At 36.8% G+C, this 27,751-nt stretch overlaps 1 protein-coding gene across 3 annotated transcripts; it reads left to right on the top strand.

Moving 5' to 3' along the window:
- LOC112635403 (protein PRRC2C-like) lies at positions 1-27,595 on the top strand. 3 transcript variants are annotated; one of them, XM_025403546.1, is made up of 15 exons: positions 1-185; positions 356-607; positions 2,023-2,115; positions 5,103-5,204; positions 8,736-8,937; positions 11,519-11,722; positions 13,412-13,524; positions 13,889-14,025; positions 18,053-18,284; positions 18,517-18,624; positions 21,005-21,223; positions 21,644-21,747; positions 22,377-22,503; positions 25,152-25,204; positions 25,656-27,595. In XM_025403546.1, exons 2-15 carry the CDS (start codon positions 545-547, stop codon positions 25,726-25,728), a joined length of 1,830 nt encoding a protein of 609 aa, XP_025259331.1. In that variant the 5' UTR covers positions 1-185; positions 356-544; the 3' UTR covers positions 25,729-27,595. The 3 variants fall into 3 exon arrangements, with proteins under 3 accessions (XP_025259331.1, XP_025259318.1, XP_025259326.1); XM_025403533.1 differs by lacking the exon at positions 25,152-25,204 and adding an exon at positions 23,377-23,613; XM_025403541.1 differs by lacking the exon at positions 25,152-25,204.
- The last annotated feature ends 156 nt before the right edge of the window (positions 27,596-27,751 follow it).

Here is a 27,751-nt window from a genome sequence, read left to right as displayed (position 1 = left end):
CGAAGAATGGTCAAGAAAGTGGACTTGAAATTGGAGCTGATACAATTCAGTTTGGTGCTCCAGCTTCAAATGGAAATGAAAATGAAGTTGTTCCTGTGCTTTCGGAAAAATCTGCTGACAAGATACCTGAACCTAAAGAACAGCGGCAGAAGCAGCCACGGGCAGGACCTATCAAAGCCCAGAAGGTAAATATACTTTATAATCCAGATAAAATTTTATGAAGGCCAATAACATGAAGAGCAAATAATAGTTTTAAAATTGAACTTAGTTTTAATGAATATCTTTGATCATGATGCAATGATGAAAGATATTCATTTATCATAAACATAGTTTTATCATAAACATTTGACTTTAGCTTCCAGATTTGAGTCCAGTAGAAAACAAAGAACATAAACCTGGTCCCATTGGAAAGGAACGTTCATTAAAAAATAGAAAAGTAAAAGATGCCCAACAGGTGGAGCCAGAAGGACAAGAGAAACCAAGCCCAGCTACAGTCAGAAGCACAGATCCTGTCACGACAAAGGAAACTAAAGCAGTCTCAGAAATGTCTGCTGAAATAGGAACAATGATCTCGGTATCATCTGCAGAATATGGTACTAATGCAAAGGTAAGCCACATGTAGGGATTTCCAGTTCAGTAGATGCAAACCATGTCTAAAATGAATGAGAAGAACAGCAACAGTCTGCTTTTTTTTTTTCCTGCTGAGGCATATAACTCTAGAGGTTATTTCTACAAAGAAGATTTTATTTCCTAGTATGCATATGTAATCTAAAGAAATTCTTTATAGCAAATTATATTTCTTTTTGAGGAAACTTACTCTAAATTCTGGACTATTTGAGTAGTTTAAAGTGAAAAACATCTACACAAAATTGGAATACTTTGAAAGATGGCTCTGTATCACTTTTAATATAAATAGAATTACTGTGGAACTTTATCTTGCCCACTGGTGACATTCTAAAGTCAGGAAGTAAGGCAGACTTTTAGTAACTCCAGTATAGTCGGTTTTCTTTCATAGTTGGAACAGATAACTGTTTCTTTGGTTGAGCACTAGAGGCTGTTAACTCACATTTAGGAGCCACATTGAATGAAACATGTATCTAAAAATACTCATTAAGACAAGATATGTTGATTAACTATGGGAACTGACACTTGTGGGAATAGCAAACCTATCTGCCATTTTATGTTGACTCTGGGACATAAACTCACTGAGAAAAAAGTTACATGCAATTTTTTATATTATCTGAATATTATTCTCTTTTTAATTGCCATACAACTGAAATCATATAAATAATAGCTTATGTGGTCCTACTCTGCCATATTTCAAAATGAGATTTGTGACAGGAAACAAGGCGTATACCCTAAAACCTAAGTAATTGCAACAACTAAGATCTTAGTAATTGATAGTGAGCTATAGAATGAACATGGGAAACACATAAAAGGTTATTTTAATAACCCACAGAAATAAATATTTGGTACTATTGACAGAGTCTCCTGGTACTAAATGTACAAGAATGCAGCAGTAGTTGAAATGCTGTCATTTTGATGGTGAGTCTGTGTCGTATTATTCCATTGTTAGTTAATTAATTGAATGAGTTGAGTCTTAAAGTCTGCTGTCTTCTCCTGCTTTCTTCCAGAACAACTTTACAACTATTAGGCTATCATTAGAAAGTGAGCAATTTGGCCAGGTGTGGTGGCTCATGCTAGTAATCTCTGCACTTTGGTGGACTGAGGCAGGCAGATCACTTGAGACCAGGAGTTCGAGACCAGCCTGGCCAACATGGCAAAACCCCATCTCTACTAAAAATACAAAAATTAAGTAGGCATGGTGGCTCATTCCTGTAATCCCAGCTACTTCAGTGACTGAGGCACGAGAATCACTTGAGCCTGGAAGGCAGAAGTTGCAGTGAGCTGAGATCATGCCACTGCACTCCAGCCCGCGTGATAGCGAGACTCAAAAAAAAAAAAAAGTGAGCAATTAATTCAGTTTAAAATGTGTTTTCTTTTTCTATTACTACTTCGCAGGAGTCTGTAACAGACTATACTACACCCTCTTCTTCTCTGCCTAACACTGTGGCTACTAATAACACAAAGATGGAGGATACTTTGGTTAATAATGTAAGTAATCAGTTTGAGATGTGGCAAGTTTGGATTGGAACCTGGCTATTACTATCTAGTACATTATTTCATGTTTTATTTACTGTAGCGATCAATATTTAGCTCAGGGAAAGAGTTGGTAGTAAATCTGTTTTTAGGAGCGCTGTAATATAATTAGTAAAAGTAATCAAAGCTGAGGTTTTTTATTTTTCCTCTGAAAGCCATCTGCTTTCCATTTAAGATGAAGGTTTGGGGTGTGCGGGCTTGGTTTCATATAAATACTAATCTTATTAACCTGGTATTGGTAAGAAGTTGTTTTAGCTCTTAAATTTTACAAATTGAACATGAATGGTTGGTGATTTTGTTTTCTTATATAAAACCTTTTTATAATTAAGTGAAATTTAACTTATTTGAGATGACTAAAATTAGAAGTAAAAGACAACTATAGAATTCCCAAAGAATCAAGTATGTCTTTAAAAAAAAAAAAATACCAATGTGTTAACAACATTCCTTTTGTGTAGTTTGACCTATAATGTGTTGTATACATAAGTACACCAAACACTCTGAGATGCTCTAATATAAGGTGATGTTAAGTCATGTTGTAACTTAGGACCTAGTTTTCTAGAGCAACCATGTTACTAATATAGTTCAAGGTTGTGTTTAAAAGTCTGTACAGTTCATCATTTTGCTTAGTTCACTTACTGACAGTTGAAAAATTGTTAGCCCAGAAACATTAGGTAGCTTGCCATAGTTGTACAGTGTCATTTATTTAGAAGAACATTTTAAAAGTTACTTGCATGGTCCTTATTTTGGAGAGCAGATGTGATGGAAATTTGGTTAGTGCTCTCTGTTTTAAATATAACCTTCTATAATAAGCAAAGGGTATCAGACTAAAATGTTGATCATCCTTTTTAAAAAAAATCTTTTACAGATAACTATTTAAAGGTCTGTCACAAAGAGCTTTAACTATCATTTTGAGTACAAAAATCTTTATTATCTTCTTTCTTTTTTTCTATGCTTTCTATTCTTCCCTCTAGCATCAAGTATATGGAATTTTAGAAAGGTGAGCTGCATTAGGGGTCACTTGATCCAATTTTTGTAGTTCAGCTGAAGGACTGTACTAAATATGTAGCTGAGAAAAGGATTAGAAAGGAGTGAGTCACACATTTTTTCTTGGTGTTGAGAGCTCTCTAGGAGCTGATTAATGTGATTTGTTCAACTTTCCTCCCCACCCCACCCACCCCCCACTTTTTAAAATGAGAGTGGTTTAAATATATATGTATATATATTTTTTTTTTCTTTGTTTAACTCCTTATACCTCCTGTGAAAAATAATGGAAGACTTGGGAAGGAAGAAAAGACTTCCTTTCAGTTTAAGTGCTGTGATGTCACTGTCTAGATTATGAAATATTCAATCAGTAAAATCTCAATAAAGTTTAATTATACTTTGTGTCTTTTCTCATTTTTAAAAATATATAGAATATTTCTACGATATTGGTTTTTAAAGTATATGATGCTTTTTGCCAGACTACCCTCTGAAAATGATTTATAAAATATGAATAAGGAAGAAAAAATTATTATTCTCAGAACCCTTAAAATTCACTGAAAATATCCAGATGAGCATTTTGATGGTTTCTGTGTGATCTGTAAGGCTAATTAATTGAGTGACTTCTATACTGATAACTAGTGGAGGCAAGAGACCTAGTCTCATATATAGGTGAACAGTCTGCGTGCAATTGTTAGCAGTGTAGCCAGTGTATATTTGAACACAGAAAGATCAGTTTGGGTCAGGGAGCATTATAAATGGTCATCAGTTTCAAAGGATTTCACAGTGTTGCTTACTTGTGCCAAGTGTGTTGGTGATTCTGAACTCAATGTCGAGTTAAAAACAAATGTCCTACATGGGAAAAAATTTAGGACCTCTTGAGATGTCCTTTTTTCTTTCACTTATCTGTTTGGGGGTTCCATTTTGTACATAGAACTTTTGTCTTTTTAAATTATACTTGAAAATGGCTTATTTCTCTTATTGGGGCTTAATACACTTTTTTTATGGTCTTAACTGATACATGTTGGTTAGTAGTATTAATAGTATAGTCATCTTGTATCTTGAATGTCTTGAAGATTAAATGCAGGTGGCATTTTGGATTATCATAGCACAGCTGCTTTCAACATGTATGAAAGAATCTCCGTTAGGTAGTCCATAGTATCACAAAGTAATTATCTTAAAACTCTCAAGCATCCCAGTTATTTTTACTGAACAACTGAATGAACCATCCAAAACGTAATACATAATAAAGTCCCAAGATCCAGAGATAAAGGCAGTGAGTTTCTAATATCTTAGAGTTTCTAACAATATTTGCCATAATTTTATTACTATAGCAGAACAGTTTTATTATAATGAGGTGGTGCTAATAGTCCATACTTTCTTCCCAAGATTACTTTTGTTCTTGAATCTTGTTATAAAAAAGTTTACTGTATTGCAGGAAAGAGATTAATGTTTTATATTTTTGCTGTCATGTTAAATACTTTTGGTTGGAGCCAGTAGATGCCCTATATATGGTGAAGGTTTTATTCCTTAGAGCTTTGCTATGCAGCCTGTAGACCAGCAGCATCAGCATCACCTGGCAACTTGTTTGAAACCCAGCATTTCAGGCCTTAGCATAGACCGATTGAATCAAAATCTGCATTTTATCAGCATCCTCAGGTGATTTATGTACATATTAAAATATGAGAAGCACTGCCTTCTGAGTATACACCTTATATCTGGTGCAGACTCTCTGCCAATTTACGTATGAAAAGACAGATAATAATTTCCCTTCAGAAGTTTTATCTGAGATATCCTTAATTACCAACTACTATAAACACAATGTGACTCTTAAATAATCACATATTTCTGTTAGCTCTGATGAAAATTAAACACTACCCTTAGAACACCTTAGCATTGTCTTTAATGGGGCTGTCATAGTAGACACATAGTTAGATTGTGATATGTGTTGCCTACCTTTTCAGGTGCCCCTGCCCAACACCCTTCCCCTCCCTAAGAGGGAGACTATACAACAGAGCTCCAGCCTAACTTCAGTTCCTCCCACTACTTTCAGCCTCACCTTCAAGGTATGTACAACATTCATCTCTAAGAGTCCTTAATTGTTGCATGCAAGGGTACATAAGTTAACAATATTCGTGTGGTATTTTTACTAGATTTATGTGGTAAGCAACAATACTAAGCTGAGGAATTAGAGTGCTGTCAAATTATACCTTAAAGTTTTATTAGCTTCTGATACCACTAAGTGGTGATGTGATGTCCTCATATTTAAAATGAGACCTATTATGCTTGTGAATTTTTTCTTAAAAATATAGGAGAGTATTTTTCCATGTTTAAGTTCCTCCCAGATATCTTAATAATTTTTGGATATATGGGTTTGTATACAAAAAATGCAATCTTACAATTTCATGTTTTTATGATTGTGACCAAAATATTAAGTACTGATAATAGTAAGAATGTTGTTTGTCTTCGCTGTAAGTTATGTGTGAATTGAATGAACATTGTATGATTATTTTATGGGAAGATAATTAACACGTATGCTTTATAAATGACATCAGAAGATTTTCAGTTGATGTTTTTTGGATAATTAATAAGAAGGGAAAAGATATTCAGCACTTTTTGATGTCAAAATGTTTTGGCTTATTTTTAATCTATTGTAATTTTGAGCTATGTTAATGATTTTTTTACAGTTGTGTTGTTTGAGAGTGTTTTAAATCAGTTTATCTTTGGAGTAGTCAGTCGTTTAAAAAAGTGCAAACATGGAATTAAAGGAGGTTTTTTTTAAATTAAAAAAAAATTTTTTTAATAGAGATGGGGTTTTGCCATATTGCCCAGGTTGGTCTTGAACTCTGGGCTCCAGCGATCCACCTGCCTCAGCCTCCCAAAGTATTGGAATTACAGGTGTGAACCACCACACCTGGCCAAGGGAAGATTTTTTTAAGTCTATTTATCTCATTGGTGTTCTTTGTTCATAATCCAGGCAAGTCCTTAATCTCTAATATGGTAGGGCTTCCTGATGTTGCACTGGTTGACAATCTCTTTGATGGTCTTCAGTTGGGATCACAGGAACTTTGTTATTTTACAGTGTGGCCAGTATTCATTTTGGACTCATACTACTTTTGTCCCCTTATCTTCTCCCCTCTCTGCCCAACTTCTTTGTAAGAGGCTTAGCAAATGTAAGTTTGAGGTCGTAAAATTTTGTAAGACAACAGCTTCTGCTTTGTGCCATCCCTGTCTTTGCCCAGTCTTTACTGTTTACTGCCAATTCCTGTTCAGCCTTTTCTGTTGTCTTTTGGCTTGAATGATTGTCTCAATCTGCGTTCCTTATTTAGTCTTACTTATATGGTTTTTGTCATTACACTAGCAAGGTAATAATCTAATTTCACATAAGCAAATATAGTGTCATCTTTAATTATTTTTAAGCCAGTATTTATTTCGTTAGAATACCTATTCAACTTTGCCTTTCACTTATGCTTTTAACATTCCAAGAAGAAATATATACACTGAGAATTAAATTTAAATCAAATTGCATTAGCTTAAAACCTCTGATTTCTTTATTTTTTACTTCCTCTGCCATGTCCTTTTTATTGTAGTAATATATAAAGCATAGAAAAGTTATATTACATAGTAAATTCTTACTTATTATCAGTGGGTTCATGGAAACTGCAACTTTTAAGTTTATGAGAGAAAATATTGATTATACATTGTTGTGCTTAAAGTCACAGTTTCCAAGAACCTATTGACAATGTCAAGTTTTTATGAACATCATTGACAGAATATGAAAAAATGAGTATAGTTAACTAATTGTACTTTTAGTTTTACTGAATTTCCAAAAATAAAAACTTTAAATTATCTTTCTGCTTAAGGAATGGAATCAAGTCAAACTGTGGCCTGTATACATACATGTGGCCTATATGTTATGTAAGTTTGATTAGCTATAACTTAATTTATATGTTCTTAGTAAAACAAAATTGGCATGAAAGACATTGTACTCTGTCAACTTGCCCTAAACCACAAAATCTCAGATGGTCCAGGTAAATTACGTTATAGCTTACTTCCTAAATTCCCCCAAGGCTTTTATTTTAAAATAAAACATTTGAAATCAACCAGGTGATTTTGAGAAAAAGAAAAGATTTTAGATTTTTCTCAAATATAAAAGTGTTCTGTATTTTAAATATCCAATGATAACAATTAGTCTTAAGAAAAGGTTAAATTACGAATAGTGTGTTTTTAAAGGAAGGCAGGGTAAATTATGTACTATTTCTCAAAAACCTTTTTTTTTTTTTTTTTTTTTGGTGGGAGATGGAGCCTCATTCTGTCACCCAGGCTAGAGTGCAGTGGCACGATCTCAGCTCACTGCAAACTCCGCCTCCTGGGTTCACACAATTCCCCTGCCTCAGCCTCCTGAGTAGCTGGGATTATAGGCGCACACCACCACGCCCAGCTAATTTTTTTTGTATTTTTAGTAGAGACGGGGTTTCATTATGTTGGCCAGATTGGTCTCAAACTCCTGACCTCATGATCTACCCACCTCGGCCTCTCTAAGTGCTGGGATTACAGGCGTGAACCACCATGCCCAGCCTCTATTTCTCAAAATTCTTATAACCAAAATAAAATTTTAGAAACTGATACTTTAAGGACCCACAAAGTGGTATTAAATTTGTAACTTGAAAAAGTTCCTCTCACGTAAGTCATTGCAGCTGGATCTTACAGATTATGTTGGATATATACTGCATCTGAAATTTTAATATTAAAAAAATTTATAAAATATCTCAATTTTATGTTCATTAGTGTTTTAGTTATAATATTATAAATATTGGGTTAAATTAAATGTTTTCAAAATAAATATATAATCTCTGTATTTACTTTTTTAAATGTGGCTACTAGAAAATTTAAAATTACATATTTGATCTGCACTTACATATGTATCTGTTGAAAACTACTGAATAGTGCTGCTCTAGATTGAAATAAGGCCATTTTCTGCCCTTTAAGAAACTAGGAGAAGAAAAGACACCTGAAACCAGGGGTCATAAATGCAAATGGTTACATCTGGTAGATGAAATGCTTGAGATCTAGATGTGAAACAAAAGCATTTCTACTGCACCCAAGCCTAAAACCTATCTTGTTATCTTGCCTTTTAAAACACTGTGAGCATGAAGCAGCCAACCAAAAGATGCCTGCCATTTGCCATTTAAGAAGCATTGGAGTAAAAAGAAACAATGGAGAGAATGGATATTTACTGGGAAGGGCCTTTCATTATTCACTGGTAGGGATAGGGGCTCATGTTTAAATGATACAGGAGCTGTGACTTTAAAGTACACTGACTTGTTTTCTAAAACCATCAACAAGTTCTCTGTAGAAATATAACTAAGCCCCACTCTTACACTCCCAATTTGAGTAATGGAGCAAAGATAAAGAGGCAAATGGAAAGTCTGAAATCCCTAGGGTCTTAGGGTCTTAGATTTTCTTTAAATATCTTTGTGTGTGCGTGGTTTTTGAAAGATTATATGTGGCACTTAAATACTGATACATGTATATAAGTACGTATTTTGTGTATTAACATCATTTTTTTACTATAAGAAATGTCCATTTTATTGCAGATGGAGTCTGCACGCAAGGCATGGGAGAATTCTCCAAATGTAAGGGAAAAGGGGTCTCCAGTAACTTCCACAGCACCTCCAATTGCAACTGGAGTCAGCAGTAGTGCCAGTGGACCAAGCACTGCCAATTATAATTCGTTCTCAAGTGCATCCATGCCCCAGATTCCTGTTGCCTCAGTCACTCCTACAACATCACTATCAGGTAGAACTTTTTTGTACTCTTTCTTTAAATATCTTACATTATTTAACAATTTTTATGGTCTTTTCTTGTTTACCCAGCCCTCCCAAAAAAGTAGTATTCAGTATTCCCACCTCAGCCTCTCAAAGTGCTGGGATTACAGGCATGAGCCACAACGCCTGGCCAGTAATTGCTTTTTTTTTTTTTTTGAGACGGAGTCTTGCTCTGTCGCCCAGGCTGGAGTGCAGTGGCGCAATCTTGGCTCACTGCAAGCTCCACCTCCCGGGTTCATGCCATTCTCCTGCCTCAGCCTCCCGTGTAGCTGGGACTACAGGCGCCCACCACTGCACCCGGCTAATTTTTTGTATTCTTAGTAGAGACGGGGTTTCACCGTGTTAGCCAGGATGGTCTCGATCTCCTGACCTCGTGATCTGCCCGTCTCGGCTTCCCAAAGTGGTGGGATTACAGGCGTGAGCCACAACGCCTGGCCAGTAATTGCTTTTTAAAGTGTCATTTTCCTCTAAATTTTTCTAGGAAGTTCACGTTTTGATTGTCATTTTTTATGTATATAAACTAACTAGATCAGCTCAAAAATAACAGAGAATCACACCTTTTTTAAATGTTTCACAATCTGTGTCTAATTTGAAGGTGCTATTGGCCTAAACCTGTTGGGGTAACATATTTTCTGATAAAGAGTTAGGGATGGAGAATTTTCAGCCTCTGCTATTTGAGTGATGTAATCCATTGGTTTTGGCTTTAGTTTGGTTTCGTTTTTGTTTTATTTTGTTTTTTAGGAGAGTCCGTTGGTGCCCAAAGTTAGAAGGTGCTTTTCTTGTTCTTTTTCCTTAGGTTTTCTTAAATTTTCACTATTGCACAATCTTTTCACTGAACTTCATTATTTGGAGGCCTTACAGTTCAAGAAACATGGGTGTTTCCAAAATGCTTGACTCTAGAAAGTACACCCTTTTCCTTTTACCATGTGTAGAACCAAGATTCTTCTGTTGAAAAAATAAAATTTAATTTCAAGTATTAATTTCTCAGTATTATCTGCTTCCAAAGCAGTAGGAAGCTCCTTTCCAGTGATATAAATTAATTTGACTCATTCTCATTCAATATTGCTTTTCAGTATTCCAACCCACCGTGCTATTTTTAGTTACCAAAAAGCTGGTCTTGGGGTTATACAAGTTATTTTGATATTGTCTGTAATCAGAAGTATGTATTAACACAAACTCCCATGATTCTATGCTGCATTAAAATTTTAAATGAAACTGTGTTCCAACTATATCTCTTTTCACTTTAAAACCCTTCCTAGCATTCCTCCACCACTCATGTGCCAAGGCATCTTCTCTTACGCTTACTAGACTAGCTTGAGCCCCAGTCTACTTGGAGATGGAGGGGTTAGTGAAGGTGGTGTAAAGGAAACAGGAGAGTGTGGTAGGAAGGTCTGGAAATAATGGTTCCTAGTTCTTTCTTTGGAACCCAACTAACTTGTTTCCCCAGGTCTAGATTTCCTACACTATGCTTGACTAGGATAATTTTTTAAACAAGGCCCTTGTTGCCTAGTCATCCTACTGGTAGATAATTACTAGAAGGATAGAAGCACTTGAATTTTGGTCCACTCTCAGGTAGAACATCATCTGAAGATAATGATAACTATATATTACTTTTTAATCAAATACCAGTATTGACATTTTGGGCCAGTAATACAGTCATAACAGCTTATTAATAAAACTAATGGACCCTAACACCTAAGTTTTATAATTCTATTTACTTATTAAGTAGTTTATTTCATTTGTTTTAAAGATATTACTATCTACCAGGTGGTTTTGTTTTGTTTTTGTTTGTTTTTTTGGTTGTTTTTGGAGTTGCGTTTTTTGTTTTAAGAGATGATGTCTTGCTCTGTCACTCAGGCTGGAGTGTGGTGACGTCATCACTGTTCACTGCAGCCTCAAACTCCTGGGCTCAAGCAGTCCTTCCATCTCAGCCTCCCGAGTAGCTGGGACTACAGGCACCACCATGCCCAGCTAATTTTTTGATTTTGTGTGAGACAAGATCTTACAGTGTTCCCCAGGCTGGTCTTATGCTCCTGCTCTCAACATGGGCCAGTTTTTACAGGAGAGAGAAATCCAGCCTTAAGTATATGTGGCATTTTAGGACCAGTTGAGATCTCTGAAGGCCCATGTATAGTCGTAATTATTTCTAAGGGATAGCACTTTTCCCTTTTGTGTCCTTGTATCTATGGTCATAAGTGAATGAAGCTCTTGATTATGTATCCTATTCTTCTTTGTGATGATTAAAAAACAAGTCGTTTCTGGCCAAACTATAATAGTTATATAGGCTCTCGGCCTCATTTTATGAATGTTGTGTTTTGTTTCTTGTTTTAATTTTCTGTTGTTTACTGTTCCATATTTTCTAGTCATATTTGCATTTGGTGATAATTACTCTTTTGTTTTGTAAGCTACCTCATCTACTTTTGGCCTGAAGCAGTATATAAGTACGTGATGGGTAGAAACATTAATTTTGCAGTTTCTGGTTAGTACTGTGAGCAATAGCAACACTTTTAAATTTGTTCTGTTTTCCCCTTTATTTGCTTCCCCAAATATAGGAGCTGGTACATACACTACCTCTTCTTTGAGCACAAAATCTACAACCACATCAGACCCTCCAAATATTTGTAAAGTGAAACCTCAGCAGTTGCAGACAAGCAGCCTGCCTTCTGCAAGTCATTTTTCACAGTTAAGCTGTATGCCTTCCCTTATTGCCCAGCAACAACAGAGTCCGCAAGTTTATGTGTCTCAGTCTGCAGCAGGTAATGTTTTTAGGCTTGAATATAAGGAATTTAGAAATTGAAGACTAAAATGCCTATTTTTGTCTCTTCTTAACCTTTCAGCTAAGCATAAGGCTCTTAAAGTACATTGCTGTAAATATTTAAATTCGCGTAATTCTTTTTTTTTTTTGAGATGATGTCTGGCTCTGTTGCCCAAGCTGGATTGCAGTGGCACAGTCTTGACTCACTGCCACCTCCATCTCCCAGGCTCAAGTGATCCTCTCACCTCAGCCTCTCAAGTAGCTGGGACCACAGGAGCACACCACCATGCCCAGCTAATTTGTTTGTTTGTTTGTTTGTTTTGCATTTTTGGTCTAGACAGCGTTTTCTTACCATGTTGCCCAGGCTGGCCTCGAACTCCTGAGCTCAAGTGATCCTCCTTCCTCAGCCTCCCAAAGTGCTGGAATTATAGGCGTGAGCCACCTCTCCCAGCCTAAATTGACGTAATTCTTTTTAAAAGTGTCTTGGAAGATATAAGTGTACATACGTACTGTAGTAACAGTTTCTTAGCTAGGAATCTCATATGGATACACTTAACCTATCAGAGGTTAAGTGAGGGTATTCATTGCAGTATTATTTCTAATAATGACAAGTTAAAAACAATATATAGGCTGGACATGGTGGCTCATACCTATAATCCCAGCACTTCAAGAGGCCAAGGCAGAAGGATTGCTTGACCCTAGAAGTTCAGGACCAACCTGAGCAACATAGTGAGACCCCACGTCTACAAAAAAATTTTAAACATTAGCTGGATGTGGTGGCACATGCCTGTAGTTCCCGCTATTTGGGAGGCTGAGGTGAGAGAATCATTTGAGCCAGGTGATAATCATGCCACCGCATTCCAGCCTGGCAGAGTGAGACCCTGTCTCGTCATTATAATATGTGGAGTTCTGCAGAACATACTACTGTATAAAAACAGCAAGTCAACCAGGCACCATGGCTCATGCCTGTAATCCCAGCACTTTGGGAGGCTGAGGCGGGCAGATCACTTGAGGCCAGCAGTTCAAGAGCCACTTGGCCAACATGGTGAAACCACATCTCTACTAAATATACAAAAATCAGTTGGGCGTGGTGGCACACACCCAGCTGCTCAAGTGGCTGAGGCACAAGAATCACTTGAACCCAGGAGGTGGAGGTTGCAGTGAGCTGGGATCAATCGTGCCACTGCACTTCAGCCTGCGTGACAGAGCGAGACTGTTAAAAAAAAAAAAAAAAACAGCAAGTCACAAAGTAGTATGTACATACATAGAAATGTGTTTAGAATTTATACCAAACTTTTAAAATTAAATGTCAATCCTCTAAATATTTTGCTAGATTCTAGTAGGTAGGTTTAAAATTGGAGTAGAATTGCCAGTTCAATGGGTAGATTCGTTTTCAATTTTAGTAGATTATGTGAAATTTTACCACTGACAAAATCTGAGTATCTATACCCCATTGGCAGTATATAAATTTTTTCTCATGCCTTCACAAGTACTAGTTACCTGTCTACTAGAAGTTTTCCATCTTTTCACGTTTGCCTCTTGTCATGTTTTTAGTTTTTCCATGGCTGTATTAATTTTCAGAGGGTGCACTTAATTTGGAATCTGCTACAAAACTTGGTTTTTATTTACTGTTTGGAAAATTCTGAAATTAGGACACTTATTACTGCTTGTTTTTCCTGACGGTCTACAGCTCAAATCCCAGCCTTCTATATGGACACAAGTCATTTATTTAATACCCAACATGCGCGATTGGCTCCACCATCCTTGGCTCAACAACAGGGTTTCCAACCAGGTCTCTCTCAGGTAATATCAAAGACTTCTTCCATCCTATGTTTGTTCCTTCGCATTTCTGTGGTTATAATAGTTACCTTGGAACATAAATAATAGACTCTGAAATTACAAGCTACGCATGATTACCTTGATATTCTATAAGCAAAATTTTAAAATTTCCCCAAATTTACCAGAGCTTAATATTAACAATGTAGAATAAGCAGTGGGTTGAAAGGGAAATTTAGATGTTTACATTCAGTTTTGTTTGAAAATGGAGCTGATATATAGTATTCATCTTACTCTTTTCATGTCTCAAATTTTTATATTCCATTGTTAATGATTTATTTGTATGATGTTGATATATAATATGTTTACATACTTTTTCAATGCATTGCAGCCAACTTCAGTTCAGCAGATTCCAATCCCTATTTATGCACCACTGCAAGGGCAGCATCAAGCCCAACTGAGTTTGGGGGCTGGACCTGCTGTTTCCCAGGCTCAGGAATTGTTCAGCTCTTCACTTCAACCATATAGGTAAATGCTTTAAAAGTTACTTTTGTAGTGATGTTGAAAACATTGTAACTACTGATCCTCCTTGCCGTAATCCATAACTGTTCCTTCCCAAAAAAACCTAGGATGACTGCTATAAACCACATTGGCTAGTTGAGCATGTTGATTATATGTCATGAACCTCAGCCTCTGGTAATTTCAACCATACCTTATTAAAGAAAGTCAGCCTTCAAAACCTTTTGAAGTAGTGAACAACAGCAACCCCAAAACTGTTAGAAATTATAGAAAATAGCTGCTTAAAGAACCTAAAAGTCTGTGTGCCTTCTGGCTACCAACAACTATATATATCTGAATCTCCTCTACGTACGAGCTGAGGCATGGCAGTTAACTACATTATGTTAGGGGGTATAGGACAGGGTGGAATATAACAGAACAGAGAGGGGAAGAATATCAAAGCATGGAAGTAATGGTGACAAATATGCTATGTAGTGAAGAAAGCATTTTTTCCAAAAATTCACTCAGATGCACTGTAAGTTACCTTTGCAATTAGGGAAATAATGAAAACTGATTTTTTTTTAACTTTCCTTATATATGATAGCTATTCAGCCTTTCACATACATTAACTAAATTTAGTCTTCACACAGCCACCTGTGTGAAGGTAAGTCCTCCTCATTTAACATGTGGATGTTAGGACTTGAAGAGGGTGAGGGCTTTTTGTTTTGTTTTGTTTTGTTTTAACCTAAGGTTATACATAAAGTGGCAGAGCCTGGATTCAACCCTCAGTGTCTCTGGTTTCCAATTTAATGAGGGAAGAAGAGTGAGAGTAAGAGTCAGATAGTAGGAGCAGTGCCTCATGGCATAGCTGTCATCCATCCTCTTAATGGTGGCCTTAAATCATCAGAAAGAAAAATAAGTTACATTCAGGACACTTGGTTTAGGAAGTCTGTGCATTTGTTTTTAGGAATTTGTTTTCAGAAGTGAGTTCAGATAGAATTTCCATACTTTACAGATTAAACTTGTCATCAGTTAATACAGTATGTTTTATATTACCATAATGATACTCCTAGAGAAGCCAGATTCAGCTAATGAAACTTTCTTAACAGAGAGCTGAGTCATTAGTAAACCTCATAAATGTGGCTTTTATTTTTACCTTTTGATTAAAGATACTTTAGTAAAATTTAATACACCTGTGTCGTTACCTATATAGCTGTTGTAGGTCTTCCCTCCTCATCTTACTCTCAGGTAGTTTCGTTATTTTCTCCCATTAGAAGTAAAACTATTTGCCCCAACTAGAAGCTAAAGGAAGTCTTGTATTTGGGATTATCTTGGAATTTATATTAAAAATAAAACTTGAAAATTTCTGACACAGGAATAGCAGCTAGATTTAACCTCACAAGCCAGTCTCCTTTTAATTGTATTGGCTGCTTGAAACACTGTTGAAAAGTTTACAACCACTTTTTAGTACTGTGAAAAAGAGTACAGTGATTAATTAGTAATGTCTTCCACAGGCCATGGGAGGTGGAGTAGCAATGTACTGTATTTGTAATCCCCATTTCACTAATTGTCTTAGAAGACAGACTTTTTAAGACCAGACCTGGTCAATAGAAATATAATATAAGACACATATGTAATTGTGGCAAGTGGCTACCACATTGGAAAGTACAGGTTTAGATTTTGAAAGCAGTTATTTTATCCCTAAACATTCCTTGCTTGTTACTTAACCTAATCAGCATAGTATTTATTAGGGAGTCTCTGAATTGGCTTCTACAAAGACAGGACAGTTTATAACAGTATATTCATATTTTCTTACCTTGTGTTTGAAACATAAATTATAAGTAGATATTGTAAAGATTGCTATGATCCTAGACTAGCATTCTTTCTTAGTGGATTTTGTTCCTGCCACATAGGTCAGTTTTAATAAAACAACAAAACATAATGTTCTTTAACCCACTCACTACTTTTGATTTAGTTGCTTATTCTTTATCTCTGCATCTTAAAAGTGTAGACTGGAGGCATCCACCTCAGAGATGATAGGGAAGTCTGGAGTTAGATTCTGGCATTATGGTTTTGTTTTGAGGGGTGTGTTTTGGCTTGGTTTGATTTTGGTTTGTGTTCTTGTTTGTTTGCTTGCTTGATCTTTGTGGGTAATTCTGACGTGAGCTATTACTGTGCTTTATTCCATAAAGATCTTGAGGCTAGGCCATTTATATTAAAAATATATGTGGGGAAGTAATGAAATACAAATAAGAAAAGTTGGGGCTATTGGTGCTATAAATTAGAAAGTTGCCAAAGAGAAAAAGAGATTTTGTTCTCAACTTTGTGTTGAACACAAAAAGAGAATTATTCTCACTATTCGAAAGGAGAGAGCAATCCACTTCTCAGGGAGAACAGGCCTTTTCACAGGACTTTTACATGTGAAGCTTCCTTGTATACAGGGCTTTAAATCTTGAAATAAGTTGCTTTAGACACAGTCTGTATTCTCTGCCTCTTTTCTTGATTTCTGAGCTAATTAGAGTGCAGCCAAGTGTCAGTGATGGGGAAACATTCTGAAGTATGCATCCTTTTTCAAACATCATAGAGTGTACTTACAGGAACCTAGGTGGTATAGCCTGCAGCTCCACACCTAGGCTATTATAGAGTACAGCCTATTGTGTCTAATTAGGCTATAAATGCATGCAGCATTTTACGGTACTTAGTATTTTGTAGGCAGTTGTAACACAGTGGTAAATATTTGTGTCTAAACGTAGAAATCTAAACAATCTAAACAGAAAAAGTACAATAAAAAGATAGCATACAAGATTAAAAATGGTACTTACCATGTATAGCACACTTACCATGAATGGGGCTTGCAGGACTGAAAGTTGCTCTAGGTAAGTCAGTGAGTGAGTGGCGAGTGATATTACTGTACACTACTGTGGAGTCTATAAACACTGTACACTGTGGGTACACTATATTTGTAAGAACAAATTTTTCTTTAATAAATCAACCTCAACTTACTGTAATTTTTTGACTCTTGTAATAACATTTAGCTTACAACACAAACAGTTGTACATCAGCACAAAAATATTTTCTTTTTTTTGTTGTTTTTTTGTTTGTTTTTTGAGACAAGGTCTGTGTCACCCAGGCTGGAGTGCAGTGACACATACAGCTCACTACGTCGAACTCCTGAGCTCACGCCATTGTCCAACCTCAGTTTCCCAAGTAGCTAGGACTACAGGCACTTGCTACCGTGCCCACCTAATTTTTTATTTTTTTGTAGAGATGAGGTCTTGTTCTCTTGCCCAGGCTGGTCTAAACTCCTGGCCTCAAGCAATCCTTTCACCTCAGCCTCCTAAAGTGCTGAGATTGTGAGCATGAACCACAAAGTCTGGCCTTTTCTTTTGTTAACGTTTTTCTGTTTTTTGAATTTTTTTTTTTTTTTTAACTTTTTTAAACTTTTTTGTTAAAAACTAAGATGCAAACACACATTAGGCTAGGCCCACACAGGGCTAGGATCATCAATATACTCTCATCTACCTCACCTCCACATCCTGTCCCACTGGGAAGTCTTCAGGGGCAGAAACACACACGGAGCTGTCATGTCCTATGTTAACAATGGTTTCTTCTGGAATACCTGCTAAAGGATCTACCTGAGGCTGTTTTATAGTTTTTTGTTTTAAGTAGAAAGAGTACACTCTAAAGTAACAAAATGTATAGTAAATACATAAACTAGTAACATAATTCTTTTTATCAGTATCAGATATTATGTACTGTATATAACTATGTACTGCACTGTTATATGACTGTAGTAGGTTTGTTTATATTTAATACTAGCACCAGCAAAAACACTTGAGTCATATGTTCTGTGATGTTAGAACAGCTATGATGTCACTAGGTGATAGGAATTTTTCAGCTTCCTTATAATCTTATGGGACCATCAATATATATGTGTTCTATTGATTGAAATGTCATGTAGCACATGACTGTATTGGGTCATTTGGGATTTGCATTGTTAAGATTTTCAGATTCCAGATGAGATTCTAACAATATTTTCTCTTTAATCCTTATGTAGATCTCAGCCAGCTTTTATGCAAAGCAGTTTATCCCAGCCATCTGTGGTCCTTTCTGGGACTGCTATTCACAACTTTCCAACTGTCCAACACCAAGAACTTGCCAAGGCACAATCTGGTCTTGCCTTTCAGCAAACATCAAATACCCAGCCTATTCCCATATTGTATGAACATCAACTGGGGCAGGCATCAGGACTAGGAGGTTCCCAGCTGATTGACACACATCTTCTCCAGGTAAGTCAGGGGACTAGAACAGTGCACACTCATTGTATTCCTATGCCACAGATCATTTTAAGGAAACATTTTTAAAAGAAAACATGTTAAAAGATGCAATGAAAAAAACAAAGTCCTTTCATTTTATCTAATACGAAAAATTGCTAGACATTGCTTTGAAGTCATAATCTCCGTCTCTGAATTTGAAATTTTTTTCAGTTTTACTCATGTTTTCTTACAAAATTTTTTCTAGGCTAGAGCAAATCTTACCCAGGCTTCAAATCTTTATTCTGGACAAGTACAACAGCCTGGTCAGACAAATTTTTATAACACTGCCCAGTCACCAAGTGCTCTCCAGCAGGTAAACTATGGCATGGTAAATTTCCTCAATTTTCTTTATTATTAATTTTATTGCTTTTGTGATTGTTTGGGAATTTAAATTGAACCATGAAGGAAAGATGGAGGAGTGGTCATTAAACTGTTCACTGAGCTGTCATAAAGAATTCCATTGGGTCCACATAGAAGGGGTTTCAGGTTCATGACACCCCTCTTCTCACCACCATCACCCCCTACTTCAGTCATTCCTGTATTTTTACATCTTCTAGGTTTTTTGTTGGTTTGGGGGGTTTTATTTTTTTTCTGTCACCCACGCCAGAGTGGATGTGATCATGGCTCATTGCAGCCCACCTCCCAGGCTCAAGCAATCCTCTCACCTCAGCCTCCTGTGCAGCTGGGACTACAGGCTCATGCCATCATGCCTGGCTAATTTTTCTTCGTATTTTTTGTAGAGACAAGGTTTTGCCACGTTGCCCTAGGCTGATCTTGAACTCCTGGGCTCAAGCAATGCACCTGCCTCGGCCTTCCAAAGCGTTGGGATTACAGGCTTGAGCCACCACACCTGGCTGCTAGGTTTCCGTGTAATTATTTATTCTATTTTAACAAAGGATTCCATGAATATAAAACTTTGAAAACCATTGTCCAGAATATAGTTACATGTAAGTGTGATTTAGGTGGCTTACCCATTAGTGCTAGGGAGAAGCCTCCCAAAGACCCATCTGACAGGTTAGCATACATACAACAGTGTGGCAGAGTGTGATCGAGTATAAATGGCAAATACTTTCTTAAGTGTATGAATGCAATAATAATTTTCAGTGAAAAGTGTATGGTGCATTTAAAACTATCTCCTCTAATAATTTCATTAGCTTATTCTTTAAAAGTGGTGGAGGGCTGGTGGGGGAACAAGTCATTAGTCATTTTCTTATAACTGTTTTTGTTTGCTATTTTAGGGAGTGATAATTCGGGAATATCTTATTGACATTCAGATTAAATACAGTGTTTATATGAAAACAGAGATTCTTGTTCTTCTCATAGCTCATTTTGACCAGCCTTGAAAACATTATGTAAAATATCTGTTTGGAAACTTGTGAATACTACTTATATTGTGTCCCCATGTACTTTGTGATTATTTGACATGTCCTGTGGATAAATTCAAAGATAGTTCTAATTCTTTCACTTTCTATATTCTTCACTACAAGTAGCATTAACTAAACTACGTTGTACCTTTAATAGAAGAATGGAGATGTGGTTGAGGGTTGAGTGTCTCTTACCTAAATGCTTGGGACCAGGAGTGTCTCGGATTTTTTTTTTTTTTTTAATGTTTGCGTATACATAATGAGGTGTCTTGGGATGTGGGGCCTGTCTAAACCTGAAATTCCTGTTTCATATATACCTTATACATATAACCTGAAGGTAATTTTAAGCAACATTTTAAATAACTTTATGCATGAAACAAAGTTCTGACCGCACTTCGACTGATCTGTCACATGAGGTAGGGTGTTGAATTCTTTTTTTTTTTTTTTTTGAGACTGAGTCTCCCTTACCCAGGCTGGAGTGGAGTGGTACGATCTCAGCTCACTACAACCTCCATCTCCTGTGTTCAAATGATTCTCATGCCTCAGCCTCCCGAGTAGCTGGGATTACAGGCGCCCACCACCATGCCTGGCTAATTTTTGTATTTATTTATTTATTTTTGTAGAAACAGGGTTTCCGCATGTTGACCAGGCTGGTCTCAAACCCCTGACCTCAAGTGATCCACCCACCTTGGCCTCCCAAAGTGCTGGGATTACAGGCGTGAGCCACCGTGCCTGGACTTGGTGTCAGATTCTCTACTTGTGGTGTCATATCAGCCTCTCAGAAAGCTTTGGAGCATTTTGGATTTTGATTTTCAGATTAGAGATACTCAACTTGTAGTCACTAAGCAAAAGAAATATGTGAAATATATTAGTAGATGGATGTGTTATATTTATTTATTTTATTTTATTTTTTATATTTTGAGACGGAGTCTTGCTCTGTCGCCAGTCTGGAGTGCAGTGGTGCGCTCTCGGCTCACTGCAACCTCTGCCTCCTGGGTTCAAGCAATTCTCATGCCTCAGCCTCCCAAGTAGCTGGGACTACAGGTACACACCACCACGCCCAGCTAATTTTTGTATGTTTTTTTTTTTTTTTTAGTAGAGATGGGGTTTTACCATGTTGGCCAGGATGGTCTCGATCTCTTGACCTCGTGATCTGCCCCCCTTGGCCTTCCGAAGTGCTAGGATTACAGGCATGAGCCACCATACCCAGCCGATGTGTTCTATTTTAAATCTTACTCAAAAGTATTTGAAGAGTTGTGTATAGTTGTATGAGTATGTCTGCAGTAAACAGAAACAAATTGCTTCAGTTTCTCTTTACTTATTTTCTAGGTTACAGTACCTTTACCAGCATCCCAGCTTTCCTTGCCTAATTTTGGATCTACAGGGCAACCTCTAATTGCTTTGCCTCAGACTCTTCAGCCCCCATTACAGCATACCACTCCCCAAGCACAGGCTCAGAGTCTGAGCCGTCCTGCACAAGTAAGCCAGCCTTTCAGAGGATTAATTCCTGCTGGAACACAGCATAGCATGATTGCAACCACAGGAAAAGTAAGTAAAGAGACATTTGCACAGGTTGTTTGAGAATTTAAGGTAGTGTGTTCAGATCTATACATTTGTGTTATCTAAAAAACTAAAATGTGTCGGTTCTTACCACCCTGCAAAACAAATCTCAAACCCCAGTGTATTTACATTTTATCTGTTTACTTTTCATGTGTTTGGCCCCATCTAGTTTTTACCTAATAACACAGAATTCACAAATTTGTTGGAAGAATTGGATTTATAGTGTCTCTTGGGCTTATTTTATTACAAGTCTCTTTGGTCTGGTAATTCCATAATAAGACTATAGGAGTTTTGTACTAAGGTTTTTTGCCCTTTCCTAGATTACGTCTTCACATATAGGACATGTAAACACAGCACTTAGCTTATGGAATTAAAGAAATGTTAAGTTTATTTTATGCTTTTCCTCAGATGTCTGAAATGGAACTAAAAGCCTTTGGAAGTGGCATTGATATAAAACCAGGCACACCTCCAATCGCTGGTAGAAGCACCACACCAACATCTAGTCCCTTCCGGTAAAATGGGCATTTAAATTTGCTTATGAAATTCCAATTTGGTCACTATTTGTTAAATACTTATCAGTCCTGTGTGACATAATCCCTTTTCCAAGCAGAAAAGGAATTATTAAGACATTCTTTTTGATAGTTTTGTCTAAAATGTTAAGCTTTTAAATTATTTGAAATGTGTTTATTGTACTATATTTTAAGTAAATTCTTTTGTTACAGAGCAGATCTTTTTTTCCTTTATTTTTTTTTGAGACAGAACCTCACTCTGTTACCCAGGCTAGAGTGCAGTGGCATGATTATAACTCACTGCAATGTCAAACACCTGGGCTCAAGCAATCCTCCTGCCTCAGCCTCCTGAGTAGCTGGGACTACATACACGTGCCACCAAACCTGGCTAATTTTTTAAAAAATATTGTCCAAGCTGGTTTCAAACCAGCCAATCTTAACTGGTAACTGGTATCCTTTCTTACCTCTGCTCCTCCAATGTCTCTCTTCTACCAGAATGTTTTGGTAACTCATCACAGTAATTTTTACCAACTACCAAGTATGATGAAAATACTAAGAACAGTGTTTGCAAAAATCTAACAGCATTATTTACTTGGTATTACTATACTGACTAGTAACGGCTTCTTCCCAAGGGCTACTTCTACAAGTCCGAACAGCCAGTCCAGCAAAATGAACAGCATTGTCTACCAGAAGCAGTTCCAGTCAGCCCCTGCCACTGTGAGAATGACACAACCATTTCCTACACAGTTTGCACCCCAGGTGGGCAGATATAATTAAGAAATGAGTATTAATTGACTTAAAAATAGTTGCTAATCTGGATAAATTGTGATCTTGCCTTATGTTAGCCAGTTAAGTACAGTTTTTAATAAAAAATAGTTTCTGAATTTAACAATAAATTTATTTTATAAAGATAGTCTGCGATTTATAGCCAGACATAGTAATTGTTTAGTTCTAAAGCAGACAAGAGAAATAGTTTTAAGATTCCCCACACAGCTCTGATAATTTGAGTCCTTTTCCTTTTAACTTTTTTTAAGGAGTTGACTTCTCAGCGAAGGGTCCCAGTGCTTGAAGTTGGTTTTTGTTTTTGTTTTTAAGATATTTATGTGCAATTGAGATAAAATTTCCAAGAAGGTGTTTTAATATATGTATAAAAATATTGGCTTCTCTTCCCCTTGCTGATCATATAAAAGGACTAACTAAGAACTCTCACAAACTAGAACTGGTTCCTGAGAAATTAACATTTGTTGAATTAGTATTGATTTTATTTATCTTCAGATTACATTTGTTACAGGTGTGTGCCTTTTCTGTAACTGTACCTTTTAAAAAGATAGCCTAATTAAAAGTCTTTATCCCCCCCTTCAGAATTTACAACTGAGATGCTAGGACCAACTGAAGTGCCATAGCATGCTTTGCCTAATTTTTCTGTTAAACTCTCCAAGCATGGCCTGTTTATTCTTTGTCCTTGTTAATGAAGTGGCACAATCCATACACTTCCTTTCACTGGTAGGATGGGCACAGATTTACTCTGGGATAAGCCAACCTGGTCTAGTTGGCAGTTTTTTTTTTCTTTTTTTTTTTTTTTTTTTTTTTTTTTAACAGTTCAATGTTGTATGTTTTGTTTTTTTCACTCAGATTCTCTCTCAGCCTAACCTGGTCCCTCCATTGGTAAGAGCCCCACATACTAACACCTTCCCAGCGCCTGTTCAGAGGCCACCAATGGCACTGGCCAGTCAGATGCCTCCTCCGCTGACCACAGGCCTCATGAGCCATGCTCGTTTGCCACATGTAGCCAGGGGTCCTTGTGGATCACTATCTGGAGTCAGAGGTAATCAGGCCCAGGCTGCGTTGAAGGCTGAACAAGACATGAAGGTTAGTACAGTGTTAACAGCCAACAGATCAAGAATCTGTCTCTGAACCATGTCTTAAAATGCCTCTGGACCCATAACTGTATATCCAGGCATTCATTGTCTTAGTAGACTTAACCAAGCTAACTACTTTTATTCATTTCCCCCTTTTTTTTTCTTTTTTTTGCCCCATTCCCATTCCTTTCATCTTTTTTTTCTTTTTGTTTCTTTTTCTTTTTTTTTTGCAACTGTAGTCAGGAAACGCATTAATGTCTTAAACTGTGGCCAAATGAATTGTTATCAGATAAATATTTGAGGGAGATCTGAGTTTAGATGCAAAATTTTTTTTGGAATAGCAAAGAAGTAATATGAATTATTATAGACTTCCCCATTTTCTTTTTTTTTTTTTTTTTTTTTAATTTTCTTCCCCCCTTTCCCCTGACTCTCCTCCTCCCAGCAGCTTAAAATATAAATCATGGTTATATGAAAACTCTGGAATGGGTAAGATGTGTTACCTATCTTGGTATTTTTTCCATTATGAGTCATCGAAGTACAGTTTTCTTCTCAAACTGTTTTCATAGCCTTTTTGGCCCACCACATGAGGTGGCTGTATTCCACAGTGGATTGTGCAGTTTAGATGAAGAACTCAGAAAAGCACTTTGGGATCCTTCATGATGAAAGGCACTGATAAACATGGGGTTTGCTAATGCAGAAAGAGTGCCTTTAGGAGTCTGTGTGGGGACAGTTTTGTAGCATAAACCTTACGTGTCTGCCAGTACAGCCAGTTGAATCCATTTATTTCTATATTTACTTTAGGCTTGACTTTCAGGGATCTTAGTAATTTTGCCTGTTTTATCACTATATATGTCATGAGATCAGACTAGAAGAAGGAAAAGCTTACCGCTTTCAAACAGGGAAATGTGCATAGTAATGCTTTACTCTGAATTAGAAACATGTTTATGATAATCCTATTCGAAAATTTGATTGATGGATTGATTGATTAAAGTTTCTGGGGGCGACATCCCTAGTGTTTCTGATCCTGAGTAATCCCTAAAGACTACCCAGCAGCAAAACTTTTATTAAATAATTATCTACTTTTATTAAGGCTGTATGCCTAGGATTTCCATCTGTTTGTTATAATTAGAAATACCAGTGTGAGTAAAAATCTTCGGAAGTTATTTGGCCTTGGATTCCAGTTCTGCTTCTGGCTCCTTGGCTCTTGATTTTCACATATTCCCATGTTGGAAATAACATTAGAGCTTTATAATCGTAATGGGGTGGGAAAGGGTACAAGCTTCTTGAAAATTGCTTCAGATCTTTGGATAGTACAGGTTACCTGTAGAACATGAAGCATTTTTTTTTTATATGCAAGAAGGATGGAAAGTTAAGTTTTAATTGTGAATGTTACAGTGGTAAAATTTACAGATTGACGTAAGTATATTTTTGGGGGCACATAGTCAAAACTAAGAAATTATTTACCAGCTCAGAATGTGGTAGGAGCTATCAGAACTTAGTGATCAAGTGAAGTCGTAGTTACTAATTTCTGATGCTCTTCCCCTGCAGAAGAGAGCTGTGGGAAGAGGACTCAGCCACAAGACATTTGGTCCTAGGTGTTGGTAATGCCACAATATAAGTGCTTCCTTTTCATTTTATTGTAGACCACATATTGATAACTAGAAGTTTTAAGTGTTACATGTATGTTTTCAGATTTGCAAACAGGTTCCCTAAATAAAATGTAATATCAATAAGCTTATTGTTCCAGAGAAGATACAAATCAGCAGCAATTTATATTTTATTATTTTATGAGAGGGCAAACCTTGAAAAGGTGGTGGGAGGTGGTCCTGTGGTTTCCTTTTTTTTTTTTTTTTTTAATCACATGGAATATTTCAAAAATAGGAAGAAATCTATGCATTAAAAGCTCAAAGATCAATGAGGTACCTTTTGGCTTTGGCCAAACCAGTGTGGGGAAAACTGATTTGTGATTGGTAAAAGAATTTGAACCAAGATTGATTTGACAGGCTTTGGTAATGCTGCAGTATTTTCAGTTATTCTTTCTTATTTTTTAAGGCAAAGCAGAGAGCAGAGGTTCTTCAGTCCACGCAACGGTTCTTCTCTGAACAGCAACAGAGCAAACAGATAGGAGGCAAAGCCCAGAAAGTGGACAGTGATTCAAGTAAACCTCCTGAAACACTGACCGACCCTCCTGGTGTCTGTCAGGAAAAAGTAGAAGAAAAGCCACCCCCTGCACCCTCCATAGCCACCAAACCTGTTAGAACTGGACCAATCAAACCTCAGGCGATCAAAACCGAAGAAACAAAATCTTAAAGGCTATGGTTTATTGCAGGGGATTGGGGGTGGGGGGAGGGAAAACATGGAGAATTAAATCAGATAATGCCAGCAGCCAAAGGGGCAAAATGGTCTGTGACATTATCCTGTTCAGAGCTTGGAGATATACAAGGGACATAGGAGCAATTTACACTGACACATAGCTGCTGTACCAGTAAAAATGAGGCTTTGCAAGCTTGTACCTACTATATAACATGCGCTCGGTTGATGGCCACACATCTTCAGTCAGAATTTATATATAAATATATGCACCCATTTTTTTGAGTGCATATAATTTAGACCTAAAAATCCTTATGATTAGATGAAACACCAAAAATATAAGGAAAATAACACAGCAGAGGAATAGCTCAGCCTGAACAGTGTGATGGTCCCAGCTAATACATCAGATGCGGTTTTTTTGCTCCCTTATGTTCTTTGGATATGGTTATGGCATTTGTAGGCTTGGAGGTGAAGAACTGAAGATAACTGGTGCTGGATAGAGGAGCCTTATTTTTTATTATGGCAGCTTGCTATTTTTATAACATGGTGATTGAGTCGAACACAATCAAAGTACAGTAGTAACTGATCTCCCCTTCTTCCTGGATGAATGAGCAGATGATTAAATACTGATATGAGCATCCTTGAACCATATCACAGTGAGCAGTGTTTGGCTACTGCTTCTGTTTGAAATGATGCTGTTTTGGTTGTGGTCCGAAGCTTTGAAGCGCTACTTAGCATCTCCTTTCTTCCATGGAGCTCTCACCATTCAAACATGACAGATTTGGTAAAATGCTAGTTAGGTTGAGTCTTCCTTGCCCCACTCAGTCATCTTTGTATGAATCCCATGGTTCTGGGTTTTTTTTTTTTTCTTTTTTCTTTTTTTTTTTTTTTAAACCAGTTTTTAGCTGGTGTTTATGAAGAACAGTGAGTACCTAGAACTGTGCCACTAATTAAAGGAAATCCTAAGAAGGTGCATTTCTTTACAGAGCTGTGTCATGCCATCCTTTGGGCCCTCTGCTGGAAAAGTAGAATCAAGTCTCAAATAATGCCTTTTTAATTGTATCCTCTAGTATTATAGATATAGGACAGTACTGTATCATACCTCTGTGAATGTAAAATATCTTGTACCTGCTTTATGATACGTAGTAGTGACCGTGCTTTATCAGAGCTGTTTTTAATGATGTTATTCTAGAATGTTTTATTTCCAGATGATGATTCAGAAGCTAATTTTAAAAAATGGTGCCAGGTACCACAACAGTAACAGAACTTTGCAATTTTCTGGGGTTTTGTTTTTTACCTTCCCCCCCCCCCTTTTTTTTAAATGGAGTGTGCTGGATGTCTCTATAATTTTATTCAGATGACTGCAGAACCTGGAAAAGCTGTTGCTGCTATTGATGCATAACATACTGCTATTGGTCTTTTTATATAAATATATATATATATACATATATATATATAATTTGAATTTTTGGAAACTTTAGCTGTGCTGTCAACTTTGGAAAAAGTATCCCAGTTTACTGTGTTGAGTTGGCATTGTACAGAAATTAACAGCCATATTGGTCTAGAAACGTTAAACTTAATTTTTTCCATTTGTACAGGGGTGACGCACTGTATTAAATATGTAAGGTCTTATCTACATGGGTTTGATTACAGAAACTAATAAAGTATTCTCTAAATAATGATTCTTGGAGCTTCTAATCATTTCCTAAAAGAGGGTTTGTCATGTATTAAAAATAGTGGTCAAGAGTACTGGCCGGTCACAGTGACTCACGCCTATAATCCTAGCACTTTGGGAGGCCGAGGTGGGTGAATTGCCTGATCTCAGGAGTACGAGATCA

The sequence above is a fragment of the Theropithecus gelada genome, chromosome 1, assembly GCF_003255815.1.
Source record: "Theropithecus gelada isolate Dixy chromosome 1, Tgel_1.0, whole genome shotgun sequence".
Classification (NCBI taxonomy): domain Eukaryota; kingdom Metazoa; phylum Chordata; class Mammalia; order Primates; family Cercopithecidae; genus Theropithecus; species Theropithecus gelada.
The sequence above is the reverse complement of the archived record's forward strand: the minus strand, read 5'-3'. Positions and strand labels throughout refer to the sequence as shown.